The following is a 20,000-nucleotide window of genomic DNA, read 5'->3' on the forward strand; positions in this document are numbered from 1 at the left end:
TGTATATATATATATATATATATATATATATATATATATATATATACACATACATACATTTTACATGACATGATAAGAGGAGCAGAGAATGTTTCAGGAGTTGGGAACAAAATATTGCAAAAAAGGACAAAATAATAAATATCTCCTTGGACAAAGAAAGTAAATCAGATTGGCTGAGCATAAAATGGGGAGATTGTAAATGATATACAATAAGAATGGAATGGCTTAGTGGGTATCAAAGCAAAATGGACTAGAATAACAGGTTAAGCAGTATGGATTTTATACTGAGAAACTTTAAAGGAATGACCTGAACAAAGATGTATTCTAGAAGTAATACTTAAGTCCAGCATTGGCATTGAACTTTCCATGATGAAAGAATTGTTCTACAATCTGTACTATCCAATACTCTAGTTACCAGCCACATGTAGCTATTGAACACTTGAAATGGGACTCATGTAACTGAGAAACAAAATTTCTAAATTTTATTTCATTTTAAATAATATTTATGATGTCTACCATTTAAGACACCACAGTTCTTAGAAGTACTGTGAAGTGTATGCATGTGTGGTAATAGTGGTGGTAGTGGTAGTGTGGGCAGTCAGAAGATCAGAATGACAAAAAGGAGAGAAAAGATTATTTAGGACTTGGAGAGAGTTGACGGCAGTACGGAGGCTGAGGTGAGTGGATTACCTGAGCCCGCGGGCTTGAGACCCGCCTGGGCAGCGAGACCTCATCTCTACAATAAATCAAAAAATCAGCCGGGCGTGGTAGCGCATGCCTGTAATTCTGGCTACTTGGAAGGCTGAGGTGGAAGGATCACCGGAGCCCAGCAGGTCGAGGCTAAGGTGGCTGGGAGTGGCCACTGCACTCCAGTCTGGGCGACAGAGTGAGACTCCAACTCCAAAAAAAAAAGGCAGAAAAGTCATAGAATTGTGAAATAAAAAATATTTAATTTACTTTGCATAGAACTCAGAATAAGGGAAAAGGGAATAATGAAAAAGTACCTAGGTTAAATTCAGTTTATAAACAGTCTTATGCCAGGCTAAGGAGTCTGGACTTTTTTTTTTTTTTTTAAGAGAAGCATGGACATATTTAAGTTTTGTGAAGACTGAAATTGTACAGTCAGAATTTTCAGAAATGTGCCTTCCAGAATCTTTAACGAATCATGGTGTGTAAAATAAATTAGCATGTATGTTTATATTAGAGTCTTTGTGCCATTGTGTAATGATTACATATTGATATGTCTTTCTTAGCCTAAGGATACCTTGGTGGCAAAGGCTACAGCTTAGCTGTATATTTTCTCCCTTTTTGTGATCTCACAGGTCCTAGATGTTGGGAGAATGTTGAATGTATTCCAGAATAGTTAATGAGAGACTAGGCCGCCACTGGGAATTGCAGGCAGGTGATGGATGCAGAAACTACTTGGGAGTAACACATATAGAAACTTAGCGACTGATTTATTTGGAAATCTTTTCTCCCAACAATGTTCTAGGTTCCTTCAGCTCATGGACTTGAATTCTGCCCAATGATTGAGTATTCTGCTTACACTTCTGGGCACACAGTAAACCTTGAGGAAATCTTCGTGCCAATTGAAAAAGCAATATTTAAAAACCAATTTTTTTCTGCATTGTTTATCCCAGAAATTGAAAAATGAGATAGTTTTATATACTTCTCCATCACCTGCCAAAAAGTTGACATCCATGTGTACCAAACTAAAAGTGTGTAGCTCTGCTCTACGTCTCCATCTTGTAAGCACTGAACATTACCAATGAGTTACTATTTTCCCAAACTGATAAGCTAGAAATGAAATAATTATTTTACTTTTCATCTCACTCTTCCCTGCTGAAATCTTTTCATATATTTAATATACATAAATTTGTTCTTTTTTAGCTAATTAAAAATTTAACTTTCTTTTCTTGATCTCTTCAATGACGGACTTTTTTATGCATCTGTGATAATAGCCTTTGATTTCTTATTTATTTTGGAAATATTCTATTCCTGTGGTATATTGCCATTTAAAACTACTTATCTCATTCTTTAAAATACAGAAGTTCTAAGTTTTACACTGTATATCTGAACTATTTTTATTTTATTCCTTTTATGTTTTATGTTATGCTTGGCGAAGCCTTTTTCACATTAAGATTATAAAGATATTCTATATTTTTTCTTGTGTAGCATTTATATTTGTTCATAAATTTGGATCTTCGGACAATCTTAAATTTTTTTTGCATATTAGAATGAGATTCAGATCTAATTTCAGGAAACAGGTTTCCTGAATGAAAATTTAGCCAATTAGTTCCCCTGCCTGCCTTTGGTCAAAATCAAACTCATGGAATTATACCTCAGATTCAAGTGTTTATAAAGTATGATAAAGGTAGAGCTAATGCATTGTCTCAACACATCTCTATGTCCATCTTTGTTGTAGAGAGACAATAATCTGATTCTCATTTAACACAATTTAGAATCAGTAGTGAGATCACTAATGTCTTTGCTATCATATTATTAATATGCTGCTCTATGCATAGCAGTGATTAAAATATCTGTTGATTTACAGAATGGACTACAGAAAGGAGTGTGAGGATGAGTACAACACTATTTTTAATTTTTTTGTTTAGTTGTTATTTATTTGTTTTATATCATGAGGTATAAGTGCATGTTTGTTACATGGACGTTTTGAGTACTTCTGGAGATTGAGCTTCAGGTGGCCTGTTTGCCAGATAGTGAGCATTGTATCCAATAGACAACTTCTAAACTCTAATTCCTCTCCCTGCGTCTCCCCTTTTAGTGTCTTCAGTGTCTATTATTTCCATCTTTGTGGGGTGTTTAGCTCCCACATACAAGTGAGCACATATGTTTACTCCTGTTTCTGTGTCAGTTTGCTTAGGATCATGTTCTCCAGTTTCACGTTGCTGCAAAGGACATAATTTTGTTCTTTTTTTTGAGTTGGAGTCTCCCTGTCGCCCAGACTGGAGTGCAGTGGCCGCTCCCGGCCACCGCAGCCTAAACCTGCTGGGCTCCGGCGATCCTTCCACCTCAGCCTTCCAAGGAGCCGGAACTACAGGCCCGTGCTACCCAGCTAATTTTTTTGATTTATTGTAGAGATGAGGTCTTGCTGCCCAGGCAGGTCTTGAACCCACGGGCTCAGGAAATCCACTCACTTCAGCCTCCCAAAGGTGCGGGATTACAGGCTGAGCCACCGAGCCCAGCTGATTTTGTTCTTTTTTATGGATGTGTAATATTCCATGGTATATATGTACCACATTTTCTTTATCCAATCATTTAATGGACACATAGATTAGTTCCATGATTTTGCTATTGTGAATAGTGCTGCAATGAACAAACAAGCACACGTATCTTTTTAATATAATGATGATCTCTTCCTAAAACTAGACACAAGAATCCTTCTGATAAATATATAAACATTAATGGATGTTATTTCACATTACATATCTCCTGTACTCAATCATAACCTGTATCTATACATTCTAACTTAAGATCAAAGAAGGAATAAAACAAATTTACAAGATGTTGTGACTTTTATATCATATGTTAAGATAAATCAATAGAAAAAAAAAGTCAAAGTGACTGAAATAACCACCTTTGACTTTATTGGCATTTAAACCTTTTGAACTTGGGGGAATCACTGATGCAGCACTTTAAGGGGATTTGATTTTATAGGCTTTTCAGTCCAAGAGTTTTTAAGAATACAAAAAATGATGTGGCCTTGGAGATATGACAGGCATCAGGCTGTCACTGTGAAGCTGCTTGCTTCTAAATGGCTTGTTCTCCTGTTTGAATCCATAATCCACTGTTAGAGAAGTTTTAAATGTGCTGGCAAAGATGAAAGATGCTTAGAAGCTATTAGCTTATAATAGGAATTGATAGATAAGTGGACCATAGAAGTTTAGACCCTGACCTAAAGGGAAGTGGCAAATTGAATTGAGATAATTATCTTGTTAACTTTGGGCAAAATTAAAGTTCACCTTTAAAATAATCAGATCATTAATGGCAAAATGCAGATTCTCATTCACTTATATGATAAAGTGAAAAGAAGTTACAAAAATTTTCTAGCTCTGTTTAAAAAGTTATAATTTGTAAATTTTCATTTAAACACATTGAAAATTTGCAGAAAGTTCAAAGGCTGAATATTCTTATTCAAATGGAAAAGCTTTCTATATTACTTTGCTTTTCCTATTTAGAATAAGAGAGCTTGCATTTGCCTTTAGTATTCTGATCAAAGAAATGAGAAAGAAAAAGAAGGTTGTAAATGGAGGTCATCTTAAATTAAATCTTTTTATTCTTCAATCGTAGCTTATGTCTATTATATTCTAAATTAGGGCAAAACCAGAGACCAAGCTAATTTATGAAATGCTTTGACTTTAAATAGCTCATGTTCAGTAGATTAGCACAGAGAAGTATAAACTCTGGGAATTAACTAAATTCTATTATCATTGGGAAAAAATGTCTACCTTCAAGTCTTCAGGCATAATTGCTAAATAATTTCTATTCATTGATTTCTGGGATAGAACTGATGTCTCTTCCATGGGAAGCTAAGTTCTCTAGTCAGTACTAGATCTTTATCACTGCCTCAACCAGGCCTAACTTAGCCCAGCAATAGTGTGCCTATCTACACTTGGCAGTGGGGGAGGTATTCAAAACACCACTTAGGAAACATTGCAAAGTTAGAGGAGAGTTTCTACTCCCTTGGAGAGTAGTCAATGAAGGGTTTTCTGTCTCAACAGTTTGAAGGTGTGGGTGAAGCTTAAGAGTGGGAAAGAAAAAAACTGGACTGAGTAATAATAACTTGTCCTGCTAAATCATTCTTCTCTGCATGAGGTTTCTAAGGCACCTTATTTTCAAATCAGATTAAATTAGCCATGAGAGTAGAGAAACACAGGCACAAAGCCAAATAATTAAGCTAAAACATATGATTTGGATTCAATTATTTATGCCCTTTAGGACAAAATATAATTTAATAATGAAAAAAGAAGCAACATTTGAAAAGTCTCATTTATTTGCCTAACATTGATTGTGTAGATATAGTTTTTAAAACTGATGCCTGTATAAAGAAAACATAAAGATATAGTAACTGGGATGTGTCCTTGCAGTATATTTTTAAATTTAATATAATTTTGATTTTAATTTTTTTTGAGTTGGGGTGTCATTCTATCACCCAGGCTGGAGTGCAGTGGCATGCTCACAACCACTCCAGCATGGACCTACTGAGCTCTGGTAATCCATCTGCCTTAGTCATCCAAGTAGCCAGAAGTATAGGCATGAGCTACCATGCACGACTAATTTTTTTTTTAATTTATTTATTGTAGAGATGAGGTCTCACCAAGTTGACTGGGCTGGTCTTGAACCTGTGGGCTTAGGCAATCCACTCACCTCATCCTCTGAAAGTGCTAGGATTACAGACTGAGCCACCAAGCCAGGCCTATTTTTTAGTTTTAAAAATTGAATGCTTCCACTTCAAATGATACAAAATGAACATGGAATTCAAAAGCAACTTATGTATCATGATTTTTAAAAACCAAATATTTCAATTTGTGTCACCCTAAAACATTTATATAAAACATTTAATGGTTATTCTTTGATTTCTTTAGTACTTTTTGTTAGTATAGTCTCTGGATTATTTATGTCATTTTTAACTCAAATATTCTATAACATGCCTTCCTGGTTTTTAGTTTATTTTCTTTTATGAGTAAAGTTTATAAAGTCAGAATTTCATTTGTTTATTCATTCTCCAAATGTTACCAAATGCCTATTTACAGTCAAGCAGGATTAAAAAGTACTGGTTGTGCAACAGTGGCCTAAAATTGACACTCTGTGGACTCATGCAGATAATGTCCAATTAGGGAGACAGATATCACAAAAACCACAACACAAATATTGGACACTTATAATTTAAAGTACCTGCTATAAAGGAAAAACATGTGATTCAATTAGGATATAAAAAAGTCTCATCATAAAAATGTAGTTATAAGCCATGAGCAAAATATTTATTTGTGTCAAGCACCAGGAAATTCCTCTCTGGTTTATATGTATAAAATTTAAGAAAAATGAAAAAAATTAAATGAAAATGAGCAAAATTAATTTAAAATTAACAAAAAACTTAGAGTGGATTGTAAGCAAGATAGGCATAGTGTAGTAATGCTCTTCCTTGCCCTCCTCAGCAAACATATATATATATATTGTGCAGATCAAGTGGAAAGAAAAGTCAAAAATCATCTATCTGAGAGAGAAAATGATCAACATGGTAAAAAAATATTTTCTTCTAATAGTCACATTGCTTCTAAAAGAATCAGTATTCAGCTCAGGTTGTGTTTAGGTTTTGTTCTGATCCAGAAGGGTAAAAAATAGTTTCCAACAAATTCCTTGTATATAACTCTTAATTTAGATATGTGTACATGACAGTTGAATGGTGTTGTCTTTGTTCTGTTCCAGGAGATTATGTGGTCATGTCTGTCTACTTTGATCTGAGCAGAAGAATGGGGTACTTCACCATCCAGACCTATATCCCCTGCACACTCATTGTCGTCCTATCCTGGGTGTCTTTCTGGATTAATAAGGATGCTGTTCCAGCCAGAACATCTTTAGGTGAGATGCATTTGTTTGTGTTGTAGTGTCCCAAGATAAGTACCCAATACAAGTAATCTTTATTTATCTTTCTAAGTAAAGTTGCTTAAAATTTAGCTAGTAATTACATATTAATACCATTTGTTTCATTTTAAAGGAAGCTAACATTTTTTCAAACAGTGCTCAAAGTTTTCTAGTTTTGTTTCCCTTAATTACCTCAATAGGTTTTTATTAGTGAATTTCCTTAATACATTTAAATTAACTATTTAGAAAACACGTTAGATTTCAACAAGTTTGTTTGTTTTGATCTCTTGGCAGTCATATGATGAAGCTGCTCAAGCTGATTGTGTTTAGCCTTTCCCAACTCTGTGTTGGGTAATGTCATATTGGTAGTTTTGAAATCAACCAAGGTAGAAATGTTAACAACATGGAAATAGAAAAATATTTAAAATTATGGTCTTCTATTTTCTGGAGAGTCAATTGTTACACATTTTCCAGCACACCACTGGCTGCTGGCTAATTCCAGCATGTGTAATTATTGTGATGACATTTGAAGTAATGGTTCTTTTTAGAAGAGCCATTGAAATGACTATTTTTTGGAAAACATGTTCACTTCTATTTGCTGATCATTATAAGTCAGGCATGCTTGGTATGGTTCCTATAGTTTGTAAAATATTTTAGGGGGAAAGCCACTTTTAAGATTATTTGCAGTTTTCTCAATCTATTATAAATAGTGACAGCTTTCTTGGATTCTCACATTGCTTTCTTCACATAAGAAAGAAGTCTCACATAGACTAAAACAAAGCCACAGATAAAATTCCTTAAAGACTTAATTAAAAATAAAGCTAGTGAAAGACGAATTATAAATCCACAATACTTCATCAGCTGTGTGATACCTAGAACCATATCCCTTGCTAACTCTCTGTCTAGGAAGGCAGTATGTCATTGTTAAGAACTTGAATTGTGAAGTCCAACAAATACAGCTGGACTTGAAGTTACATTATAGGACATGACCTTGGAATATCCTTTAATTTCACTAAAATTCAATCTCCTCTTATGTAAAACATGTATCATTTTGTGAACCTAACTTGTGGAGTTCTATTAGGGTTAAATAAGGTATCAAAGCATAGAGTAATGCCTCAGAAATGTCAGCTACTATAGTCATTTTCTGACAAAATGATCTGTACTAGATTATTAAACTGAGGGCAGAAGTGATTACTGAGGGAAAAAAGACAACATTTGCATATCTGTCCTCTTCCAAACCTAATTTAGTTTCCCATCTGTTTCAGAATGAAGTTATTTTAATTTTTCCTGTTATATGCAGTACTTTGTGTTACAAGTCCTTTTCAACAATTAAAATATCTTGTCTAATGCTCCATATTGAAATAAACCCAAAATATACATTGAGTCTATTACTTTAGAACTATTACTAGTCACTGTAAGTAGGATATATTCTATTACATGCTTATATGTCTTTCTCTCATCACAACGTCAGTCTTTTTCATCTCCAGTGCAGTACCTGGCACATAGCTGATACCTCAATGATTATTCAATTAATGTGTGTACTTATGAATGGATGAGCCAAATGCATTAATGTATTCCAATCCATATTCTTCCCAAAAATATTTTAAGGAAAATATTCCAAATCAATCTCTCTTCTTGAAGCCAAGGCAAAATCTTTCTTATAACCACTTCAGTGGTTCATTTCAAACACTCATTAAATGAGTGTTCATTGGCGATAGACCATGTGGGAGAAAGAATCAAGGTGAGTGAGTCAAAGAATGAGGGAAATACCCTGGAACAAATAGCAGTAGGTACTTCTATTTGTTGATCATTTATAATGTCAGGCATGGTTGGTATGGTTTCTACAGTTTTTGTATTCTTCATGACAATGCATGGAGAAATTGTTGTAGTCATGATTATTATCACTTTTTTTAGAGCTGAGCTAAGGAAGTAGAGGTGCTGCAAGTTTAAATGACTTACACAAGATCACACACTATAAGGAGGCAGTGAATCTGCACCTTGACAAATGGGACATAAGTTTTCTCTGGGTGGAGGTCTTGTTGAAGACCAGCTCTGGGTACAGAGAAGAAGCTGAGCTGAGCAAGTTTCTCTGTTTTAACTTTGCTGTCTCAATTACTTTTCTACATCATTGCATCTTAAATTTAATTGCACATTTATATCACTAGGGGACTTTTAAAAGCTCAACTGCCTTAGCCTAACCCCAAGAGATGCTTATTTAATTTGTTTAGACCATGGCCTAAGTGTTAGGATTTTAAACAAATAATCCCCAGGTGATTCTAATGTGCAGTCACCTTTTAGAATACTGCTCTAGCTGTTACTGAATCTCTATCGCTGTTTCCAATGTTTACAATCAAGGGTTAAATGGGATGACCTTAAACACCTGCAGATTTTGTTTCTTTCCATAGAACGGTGAGAGACAAGCTGTTTGATGAGTGAGATAAGTAGACCCACATGGCTCAGATATTCTGGCTGTTTTCTGAGCACTGGTCGCCAGAGAATGAAGAACTATATCTTGGCGCTTATAAGACTTGAATGTAGTTTAGTACCCAGGTGGTAACTAGTGAGGCTTATTCCTGATATCGTGCCAATGTATGAAACCATAAAATTTCCACTTGGTATTTTCTACTCAACTGACTTGAGGTGAGGAAACACCCTTGAAGAGCTTACTCCAAGCCAAGACTGGAAAAAGTGGTAAAAACTACGCATTTTTTAAATCTATATCAGATAAGATAAATCTAATTTCTATACTTGATGAAACTGGATTTAAAAACCACATCCAGCTATCTTATTGTTGGTTGGTGAGTCAGTTGAAATTACCACTTCTCTAATTCTCATTCTTAATATCATAACAGTTCTCTTCCCTGTGGTTCCGGCAGAACCCTGGATATATCATGAAATAATTTTTTAAGATTTCACTTTTCCATGACCGTGATAATCTTTCATGGTGTCAAAAGAACATTTTCCCAAATGTTTAGATCAGTGTTTAGCTTACATGTCAGAATTTTTTTTCCTAAATTATCTCATACCATATTTTAAAAATGAACGAATCTATGGTATCTACCATAAACACTGACATTTTCACTTGTCATAGGTCAAGTGTGGCCTCAGACCTGATTAAAAAATGAAGACCATGGTGCCAATTTGGGTTGTCAGTTCTCTTCAAAAATATCAACTGTGATTAGGTGCAATCAATAAATTCTACATGAGTTAATGCGTAAACAGTCTAAGAAGTAAATCTCTCTTCTCTAAAATAAATGGTACTAGTACCTTACATTTATTAGGATTTTACTCGGTATTGGCCACTCCATATACATTATTTAACTTAAAATTCACGAGACTTATGATGTTCCCCATTATCACTACTTCAACCCTAAGCTTGCAGTTGAGGAGTTTAAACCTTCCTATGGTTCCACCATGACAACACAGAAGACCCCGGACCCATATCACTTCTCCAATCATGAATCTACAATAACTGCCAACTATCTGGTGCTTCATGCTGCATATTATTCATATATTTATGGAACTAAAACAATGTGTCTTAGGGCAAACATTTGAAGTCAAGCTGCCTAGGAGTGTATCTCAGCTCTACCACTTACTAGCTTAGACAATATTTGTTCCTCCTGTGTCCAGTATTTTTCACCTCAAAAAAAAAAGTATCAGTAGTTACATCATAGAATCTTTGTGAGAATGTTTTGGGAAAACATGCAAAAAATGCTTGACATAGTACCTGGTCAAAGGAAAAGGTCAATAAATACTAGCTACTGTTATTTGTAATTAAAACTTTCTCCCACAAGTCATAAATATGGATTCCTATTCTGAAATGTATGTTGAGCCTCTTTTATATTTCATGTACGCAGTATTCATTGAATCATTTTTTCCGACATTCATTCAACAAAACTTTATGGAGTCCCAGCTCTATGCACAATTGTGGGGTTATAAAATTATCAAGACAGATGTCTATTTTCACAGAGTATAGAGATTATAAAGGGAGATAGATTATGACAATCAGTAATAGTATAATAAAAGGGTTATGGCATTTATAACTAGAGTTCCCTGATCACCCCTTTCATCTACTAAAGGCTACTCTTTCCCATAAAATAAGCTCAACTAATACTAGTCTTTCTATTCTCTAGAATTTCAAAACACATGTACTTAAGAAACTTTGCTATTAAGCTACCATTAAATGACCTAAGAGAACCACATCACTCTTGGGAGTATAGGTAAACTATTAAAAAACGTTTCAGATAAATAAATACTTGAGAAATTGGGAAGAAAGATGCCAATTTTTATCTTTTCTTAGCCCTTCTTCAAGAGTGTTGGTTCCTCTCAGTCATCTTCTCAGAATATTATACCAGTAACCCATATCTTTGAGAATAAAATATTTTATTTCTTCCTACATGCACCTGATACTACTACTCTTCTTTGTAGCTTCCTTCCTCCTTTCCCCCCAAGTCTCAGTACCTGATACCTTTTGAGTTTCCCTAGATCTTCCATTTGAGAAAGGAAAATCTAATTGTCTCCTGGAAGTCTCTTGATCAACAGTAATAGTCATAATTGTACATCATTAAATGATAGAAACTTTACGTTCTCCCCCCCCCGAGAAACCTAAGTCTCAAACTTATAGATGGTAAAGTCAAGGAGTTGCCACTTTTGGAGTACACAAAGATGCTTTCAATCTTGATAAAAAATGCTGAATTAGAATTCTAGAATGATAGGATGTGTGGGCCATCAAAGAGTCCAAAAGATGAAAAAACTGAGGCCCATGTTGTTAAGAGGGCTTGTGTTCTTACAGCAATATCTAGAACCTACTTGAAGACTGAATGCATGCTGCCTTCGTTATAGATAACACAGGTTTTATACTAGAAAAGCCCTTGATCATTCTCTGGTTGATGGATATTGAACATCTTGACTTTCTTCCCTGTCACTAAATAGCCATTGACGAGGGCAAGTTTGCCTGAGTATCTTTGCGCAATGTGTAAAAGAAGAGCTTTGAAATCAGATATTTAATTTCTGCATTCATTTCCTTCTACTGCTACCTTAAGAACTGTTGGATATGGTGCTGGTCCTTTAGCCTCATTTTCCTTATCTGTAACACCAGAATGACTGCCATTGCCTTGCTAAGCTATGGTGTGGCCATGCACTCTTTGAGCTATGGCCAGGCCATATTTTCTTAAGCTTTGATCCCCTCCCCTACCTTGGGAAGGTGAATCACCTCTTTCTCTCTTGCTCTAATTTACTTTCTAAATAAACTATATTTTCTAATCTAAAAAAAGTTATCGGGATAAAAATATCTATTGTGAAGACACAAAGAAAAAAAATATAAAGTGTTTATCATTGTGCCCGGCACAAAGAAATTATCGTCAAATATTAGTTATTATGCTATTCTAAGCTAATTCAGGAATCAGAACTTGTCATTTACACACAATTCACCTCTTCTGTTAAACACTTTTGAATGCTTTCTTCTTGCACTTTGAATAAAATGTAAACCTCCTTTCATGTACTGATTGATATAACTTCTATTCACCAAAATCATCTTGAACCCCTACCCCTCCCCAGATGCAGGCATTCTAAGATTTTAAAAACAGACGTTTCTTTCTCTCAGAACCTTCCATTTATTTATTAATAGTCAAAAAGTTGGTTACTTTTTATATGCTAAACTTCACATTAAACATCATCTCCTCTAAGAGACCAATCCTGAGCATTCCATCTAACTAGGTTCTAAACATCTGTGCTATTCTCCATGGCACAAATTGTAATTTAAAACACACTAGTTATTCATAGTGTGTATCCCTCATTAAAATATAAGGTAAATAATAGTCAGGACCAAAACTATTCTATTTTCCACTATATATTCAGCTCTTGTCATGGTAACTGATACATAACAGATAGAATAGAAATATTTGTGGACAGAATTAAATCTAGTTATGCTTCTCTTCCCATTGCTGAAACTGCCTATCGGGAGTCACAAAACAAGTGTGGTCTCAATAGTAACTCGGTGACAAAACTTACTGGTGCAATCATATGACCTGTCTTCTACCTCTCTTCAGGTATCACTACTGTCCTGACAATGACCACCCTCAGCACCATTGCCCGGAAATCGCTCCCCAAGGTCTCCTATGTCACAGCAATGGATCTCTTTGTATCTGTTTGCTTCATCTTTGTCTTCTCTGCTTTGGTGGAGTATGGCACCTTGCATTATTTTGTCAGCAACCGGAAACCAAGCAAGGACAAAGATAAAAAGAAGAAAAACCCTGTATGTATTATTTCCCACTGGGATCTCTGAGATTTTTATTCAGAAATACTACTGGTTTTGGTTAAGTGTGGTTTGATTAGTCTGTCTGCAAACTAAGGTTCAGCAGCTTGGGCTTCAAGATGAAAACAGGATGTGTGAGTTTGGCCAGGCCATAGTACTCCTTTATGGTCACTGGTCACATGAGAGAAATCTGATTTTTTATGTCACACTTTTATGCAAATGTAATTACCTGCTTTCTTCATTTTGTAGGTATTAACACCATTATTGAGAAATGCATTCATTTTCTAGTTGCTATTCTTCTAAGTTTCATTGATTCCCTGCACCCTAACTATATTTTTGAATTATCCTTTTAAATTAAAACTTTCTTCCTTTTTTTATTGGTCAGAATCTCACTCTGTCACCCTGACTGGAGTGCAGTGGTATGCTCATGGCCATAGCATTCTCAACTTGCTGGGCTCATGTGGTCCTTCTGCTTCAGCCTTCAAAGTAGCTGGAATCACAGGCATGTGCCACCATGCCCAACTAATTTTTTTATTTTTTTAAACTTATTGTAGAGATGTAATCTCACCAAGGTGCCTAGACTAGTCTTGAATGCCTGAACTCAGGCAATCTTCTCACCTCCACCTCCCAAAGTGCTGGGATTATAGGAGTGAGCCGCCATGCTCAGACTAAATTAAAACTTTCATCCAAGGCATTCCACTAGGAAGTCACAAATTTTTTGAAGTTTTGCGGATCACTACATTTACACAAATAATTTAATGTCTGTTTGTGAGGGTGTATGTTTGTGAATTGCCACCAGGAGACTTCTATTGATTTTATTCTCAAAATGTATTTTTTGTTTTTAAAACAAATGTTTTACCTATTGTTTGGGCAAGTTAATTATTCTCCTGTGGCTTTGTCTTCTGATATACAAAATGAATATTATTAAAAATGCATGTCTTATGGGGCTACTGTGAGAAATAAATGTGGTAATAGAAGTTAAAAAATATGTAGTGTTTTATATAAGAAAGTACTTAACATTATTATCTGCTGGTGATTGTTGGTGTTGATGATTTATATAATTATCAACCTTGATTGATTTCAGTATATGTGTGATCTGGAAACAGGTAGGATGAAATCTACTTACCAGTGAACTTTAAACAGAAAGAATGAGGCACAAATGAAAATGCCTAAGGCAACAGTCTTTTATTGTGTATGTTGAGGGGAACATGTAGCCACCTGTTTACCCAGAATACAGTGGCTGGTTCACTGGGACCCCTGTGAAAGTTTAGATCTATTTCCTTCCAAGACAGGGAATCAGGAGACCCTCCTGGATTTACAGCCTTTCCTGGTCTTCTCCTCTAAGGGCCAGGAGGGTCATAATAGTGTCCAGCTATCTGGCACTTGGACTTTGAAGGTTGAATTATAAAAAGGAAATTTAGCTGATTCTAGGCTGTATTCTGCTACATCTCCAGAAACCCCTGTGAAATACTACAGGTGGCACCTTTGCATGTAAGGTTTGCAACAGATTTTAAAAAAGAGGCACCATTATTTTTTGATGATTAATAAAAAAGAAATGCTTGTGTTTAATTTCTCAAATATTTACTATGCTTTATGCAGCCCTTCCCTTCCCTGTCTATTCTGCCTCTCTCAGCCTTTCCATTTTTTTCTATCCTTGTTTTATTTTCCTTCTTGTGTTATTTTTCGTTGACTCCCCCTTCCTTCACTTTCTATTTTATTCTTCCCCAAGAAGGTGGTTCTATTGACTGTTGGTATATTACTGCCAGCTGTAACAAGGAAATAAGGACTGAATTCCAAGCACATTCTGAAGAATCCTTTGGAAAAAGTCCTTTGGCCCTTAACATCAGTTATATCATTGCAGAATGGATTTTGCTGCAAAGATAGAAACAGTTAACTTCCTTAATCTAGGGTCATGGAAATGGCAGAAGAAAAAATGGTAGAGGAGAATAGGATAAAAGAAAACTGAGAAAATGAAATTACCCGAGAATTTCACACATTTCTCTTTTTAAGTCAGTTAAGTGATTTATCAGAACTAACAAGAGTCTAATCTGAGAGTGAGAAGCTGAAATTTAATTTTCTCACTTAATATGCCCTTTGGCTAACTGTGTTAAGATCTACTTATTAAGACCTTGAAAATAAATAGAAAATAAAATCACAGAATTTCTATGTAGGGGTACCAGGCAATAAGAAGCTTCCTCAAAATTAAACAACCTTGGTCTTTTCAGTCAAATAATTGTAGATTAATTTATTAAAGATTTTACTAGTAATCACAAAATACCACTTTCTGACTTTAAGCAAATGACTTATTCCAAGCTCAGAACTCTCCTTCTGTGTTTATAATTTCAGTTCATTTCATGCACTATGTTTTCAAAATGTATTTTTAATTTATCTTATTTTGTCTCTCTCTCTCTCTCCCTCTTTTTTCCTTTTCTTATTTCTGCCTTTTTATGAAAAAAATGCAATTCTCTTTTCTGTCTACAAATCCAAAGCTTCTTCGGATGTTTTCCTTCAAGGTATAATGTTTTTGGAATGGAAATTCACTGCATGCAACTGCTGAATTTAACTATTAACGCTTACATGGTGTTTTATTTTATTTTTATGAGTAGACATTTAAGCATTTTACTAGAAATAACATTTTCAAGTTGAATAAAGTTGTATAGATTTCTTGAATTGATTCAGCAACTCTACACTAATTCATTCAGGTTTCTATCAAATACCAACCTCAAAAGCTATAAGCTTTATGAGATATCATAGGTAAAGAGGGTGGCTTTAAGCATCAAAGGCAAAATGAATTCTCTCTTCTAAGATAAAAATGGGATCCAGTTTCACTGGCTACATCTACTATATTTGTGCCCCTTTAAAATTAAAATTTAACTCTGTAAATCCTAATGCAAAAATAATGATTGTTTTATAAACTTTATGATCTCTATCTGAAATCCACCTGTAAGTTGTATAAAAAAATTTCTGTTTAAGAGGTTTTAAGTTACATAGCTATCCCGACCTTCCAGAGTGATCACTAGACCTGTTGGCTCTCTCATGAGATATTGCAATGACATTTCTGTTCAATTCTGATAGCTCGTTTAGGGACATTAGGATTAGTGTTTATATTATCTTATAACTAACTTATTCAAATTAACATTATTTTTACCGATTAGTTTTATAGCAATTTTATAATTGGCCTGATAACAGAGATTAGATTAGCATGGAGTTAATTGATACTAGATTATTCTCAAAAGCTAAAAATACTTTGACTGTTAGTGATATTCATTTCTGAATTTACATTCACATGCAGGTAAACATTACTGGCATTCTTAGGCTTATAGATGGTGAATGTTAAAGTATCACATTCCCTTAGAACATAAGCCATCACTTTGTGATAGGAAATCAGGACATTTTTATATTTATATAGGTTTTAACATTTTCTATTAACAGCATTTAATATATTTGCACAATGTAATGGGGATTCTAATTTGCCAAGCATGACACAAAATTTGATTTCAGAATTGATGTATTTTTATTTATCTGTTTCACTCACATGTAGCACCATTAAATTCCTTCATGTAACCAACTTCACATTAATAGTTACTAGAATATGATTCCATGTAGTTTGATTTAAATCTTTACACTTTGAGTTCTTTTGGTGTTCAATCTTGCTATAGCTATTAGCTTGATGATATTATTTTCAGCTGCACTGCTTAAGCTCAAAATATGAAATCTGCAAGTGTGCTATCTTTCTAAGTTCAATTTCACCATTGTAGATCATAATGCCATAGCAATTTTCTGAGTACCCATTTTCAGATTCATCATCACATTGGTGACTGTGAAAAAATAGTTTAGGGTTTCTCAAGTATAACTAAATAACTGATACCTCTCCTTCCCTACCATTGTCTCAGGCCCCCACTATTGATATCCGCCCAAGATCAGCAACCATTCAAATGAACAATGCCACACATCTTCAAGAGAGAGATGAAGAATACGGCTATGAGTGCCTGGATGGGAAAGACTGTGCCAGTTTTTTCTGCTGTTTTGAAGATTGCCGAACAGGAGCTTGGAGACATGGGAGGATACATATCCGCATTGCCAAAATGGACTCCTATGCTCGGATCTTCTTCCCCACTGCCTTCTGCTTGTTCAATCTGGTTTATTGGGTCTCCTACCTCTACCTGTGAAGAGGTATGGGTTTTATTGATATGGGTCTTATTCACTGAATCTCATAGAGAGAAGATGTTCATTCTAGGTCTACTTAAATTATCCCCTATGTTGTTGATAATGATCTGAATTTGTTTCTATGTCCAAACCTGGTAAATTGTATCATGTTATGTTGTTTGTGCCCAACTCTCCTTTGGTTAGTGTAATTTGAATTTTAATGTTTGCTGTGTTTCAAACCTGCAAGGCAAAGTAAAATTAGAGCAAGAACATTGAAAGCAAACAAGATAATTTTTAGTTAAGGCAACTGAAATTGTGGAAGCCCTATTTACAATGGTGGTGTGCTTACTTGATTTGTAATACCATTAGACACAAAAGGTCCCAAACTATACCCTATATCCACATAAGCCAAATTGTGGTAAATTTGGTCCAATAGAATACCTTTCTTATTTGAGAAAAATCACAACTCACATTAAATATAAAAGCCTAGATCAGAAATCTATTATCCCTTTATTCCGAGATAGGAATAATATTTCCTCCACATCACATGTACAATGATGTAAATATTTCAATAACTTAGAATGCTTCAAGTTTAATGCATGCATCTCTTTACAGCCAAAATAAATGGATTGAAGTTAACATTATAAAGTATTGTCTTTTATTCTGTGTCCTTGGGCTATAAAAGAATCATGAATGTAATTATAAGGATTTGGGTTTGGAAATGGAGGGAGGAATTTTCATTGCCTTCTCCCTCATGCATGAAGATTCAAACAGCTTAGTTTTTCTTTGTATGACACTTTAACTAAAATATAGATTGAATAATCAGTATTTGCCACCTCTAAATATGCCCAATTTCATGACTAGAGTATAAAGTAATTGTATGTGCTTGCTGCTGTTTTTTCTTCCCTTTAGGATGATAGATCATAACAGAACTTATTCTCCACACCTCAAGATATGTTTCTAGTGATTGTGAGTGCCTTGTGGGAAGAATTTTTGTCATATCTTCTTTGGGTCCTCAGTACCTGGCATAGTAACTGGCACATATTTAGTGCTCAGCAAATATAGTTTGAAGTGAATTGGCCTCATATGCTTCTGGTGAATCTCTCTTTGCTGGCCAGGAACCAGTGACTCATCTTTTCACATGGGCATTGTCAAGTGATATTTGATCTCTTAAAAATAAACAGAAGGATCCAAAGAACTTTAGATATTTATGTTCATCTTCAAAAATTTATTTTAGGCAGAAGTTCATACTCTTTTAAAAATAATGTTTATGTCCTATGTGTGTGTACAAAGATAACTCTATTAGGGCATAATTCGAGTTTGTGTATTATTTTCCAGGTTTGGAGATGAGTCATTCCTGACCCATCCATAATTTTATTTATCAATTTATAACAATAATAAGCAAGATTTATATCTGACTGGCATTCAGAATGTAGTAGTCTATGCACTGTGTAAAAAGTACTGAAGATTAAAATAAAACTGAAAAAAAGGAAAGACTTACCTAGACTTTTAGCCCATAACTGTAGCCTCATTAGGCTGCACTGTAATCAAATAAAGTGGCTTCCCATACTTCAAACATAATTAGTTAAGTCCCATCTTCATGCACTCATCCTGAATTCTTATTTTTTCTAAAATAGTACTCTTTGTTGATTCTTTTTTATGTCAAGTATTGTTCTAAGTTATATCTCAATCATAGCTAGTAAAGATTTATAGATAATCTAAAAAGAGTAGAGAAGAAGAGAAAATGGCTGTGTTAATATAAAATCATGTACAGTCATCATCAAGTCATCTGGATGAATCTTGAAACACATTTAGCTGCCAGTTTTACAAACCTTTAATATATCAGTGCTCTAGTATATAACCTCAAACAATTGTAAATAGATTGAATTATTTTCTTGTTTTGAATCATTAACATATTAAATGTTGACTCTTTGGGAGAGTTGTTGGCAAGTTCCAATGGTGAAAAACATGTCATTATTGTTAACTTGAAATGTGCTCTGTAACGGGGACACTAAAAGCTAGCTTTCCAATGTGTGCATAATATTGGCAATATAAATATATATATATTCTATATAATCGAATTCTTAATTATGAGCTGCTCCCTGTTGATGTATTTGAAAACCTTTTCACAAAGGGAATTGCCTAACATGTGGACTTTTACAATAAAAATGCTGCATTCTAATCCATGGTGGCATCTCAGTGGCCTGATTGGACTGTTTGTCTTAACCATTGTGACCTCTCTTTCCTGTCTCACTCCCCAAAATTATCTTTCAGTGAGCTTTATTTGTAGACTGTGTAATTGTGCTTTGCATGGTGATACTTTTCATTTTGAAAGAACTAAGGCATGCATTTGGGGTGTGGAGGGGAGAATGAAGGCAGAGATGTTATTAAGTATAGTTCAAGCCTCCTCTAGCTCAAGGTTTTTGGTGTGTTTTAATGTGCACTTCGCTGCCAGAGTTGGGATCTCAACTTTACCATTTACCAGTAGTTTCCAGTAATTATCACTTGGTCATTAGAAGCCTCCATTTCAGGGGAGCTATAAATTAGGTATAATAATGCCACCCGTGTAGTGACACTCAACAAATTGTCAGAGCCTGCTCCCTCACTTTCCATGTCTCCTATGCATTGCTGCCATGCTCCTCCTACCCCATCAAATTAACCTCTCTAATAGCATCCAGCAGTAGTCATATATGTCTTTAGGTGACTCTACTTCATGCTATTTTAATTTTAGGACGTATTTGTGTTGCAAACCTTCTTTTATACTATAGGTTGGAAATCCATGTCTTTTTGTTGAAGAAAAAAATCTTACATGTTAAATTAGTTATTTTTAAAGCCCAGAATTCTTCTTTGCACCCACAAAACTTAAGAACATAAGGATATGATTATCCTTACTTCAAATAAAGTGCTGTATTTTCTTAAAGTCTTCTGAAATTGTCCAAAGAATAAAGTTGTCTAATCCTTCACAATACAGGTACCTTAAACTTTCTCTGCCCATCAT

The 20,000-nt window shown here is 34.7% G+C and overlaps 1 protein-coding gene across 2 annotated transcripts in view; it reads left to right on the top strand.

The window, feature by feature from the left end:
• Window positions 1-19,188, top strand: part of GABRG2 (gamma-aminobutyric acid type A receptor gamma2 subunit) — a 110,743-nt gene extending 91,555 nt beyond the window's left edge. Inside the window, exons 7-10 of one of the 2 annotated variants that reach the window (XM_008069905.2) lie at window positions 6,448-6,600; window positions 12,651-12,856; window positions 15,346-15,369; window positions 16,750-19,188. In XM_008069905.2, the coding sequence (XP_008068096.1) occupies window positions 6,448-6,600; window positions 12,651-12,856; window positions 15,346-15,369; window positions 16,750-17,025 (659 nt within the window). In that variant the 3' untranslated portion in view covers window positions 17,026-19,188. The remainder of the gene's footprint in view (window positions 1-6,447; window positions 6,601-12,650; window positions 12,857-15,345; window positions 15,370-16,749) is intronic. The other variant, XM_008069906.2, reaches the window with a different exon arrangement.
• Window positions 19,189-20,000: the final 812 nt, after the last annotated feature.

The sequence above is a fragment of the Carlito syrichta genome, unplaced genomic scaffold (assembly GCF_000164805.1).
Source record: "Carlito syrichta isolate Samal-C Ts95f unplaced genomic scaffold, Tarsius_syrichta-2.0.1 Scaffold312429, whole genome shotgun sequence".
Classification (NCBI taxonomy): Eukaryota; Metazoa; Chordata; class Mammalia; order Primates; family Tarsiidae; genus Carlito; species Carlito syrichta.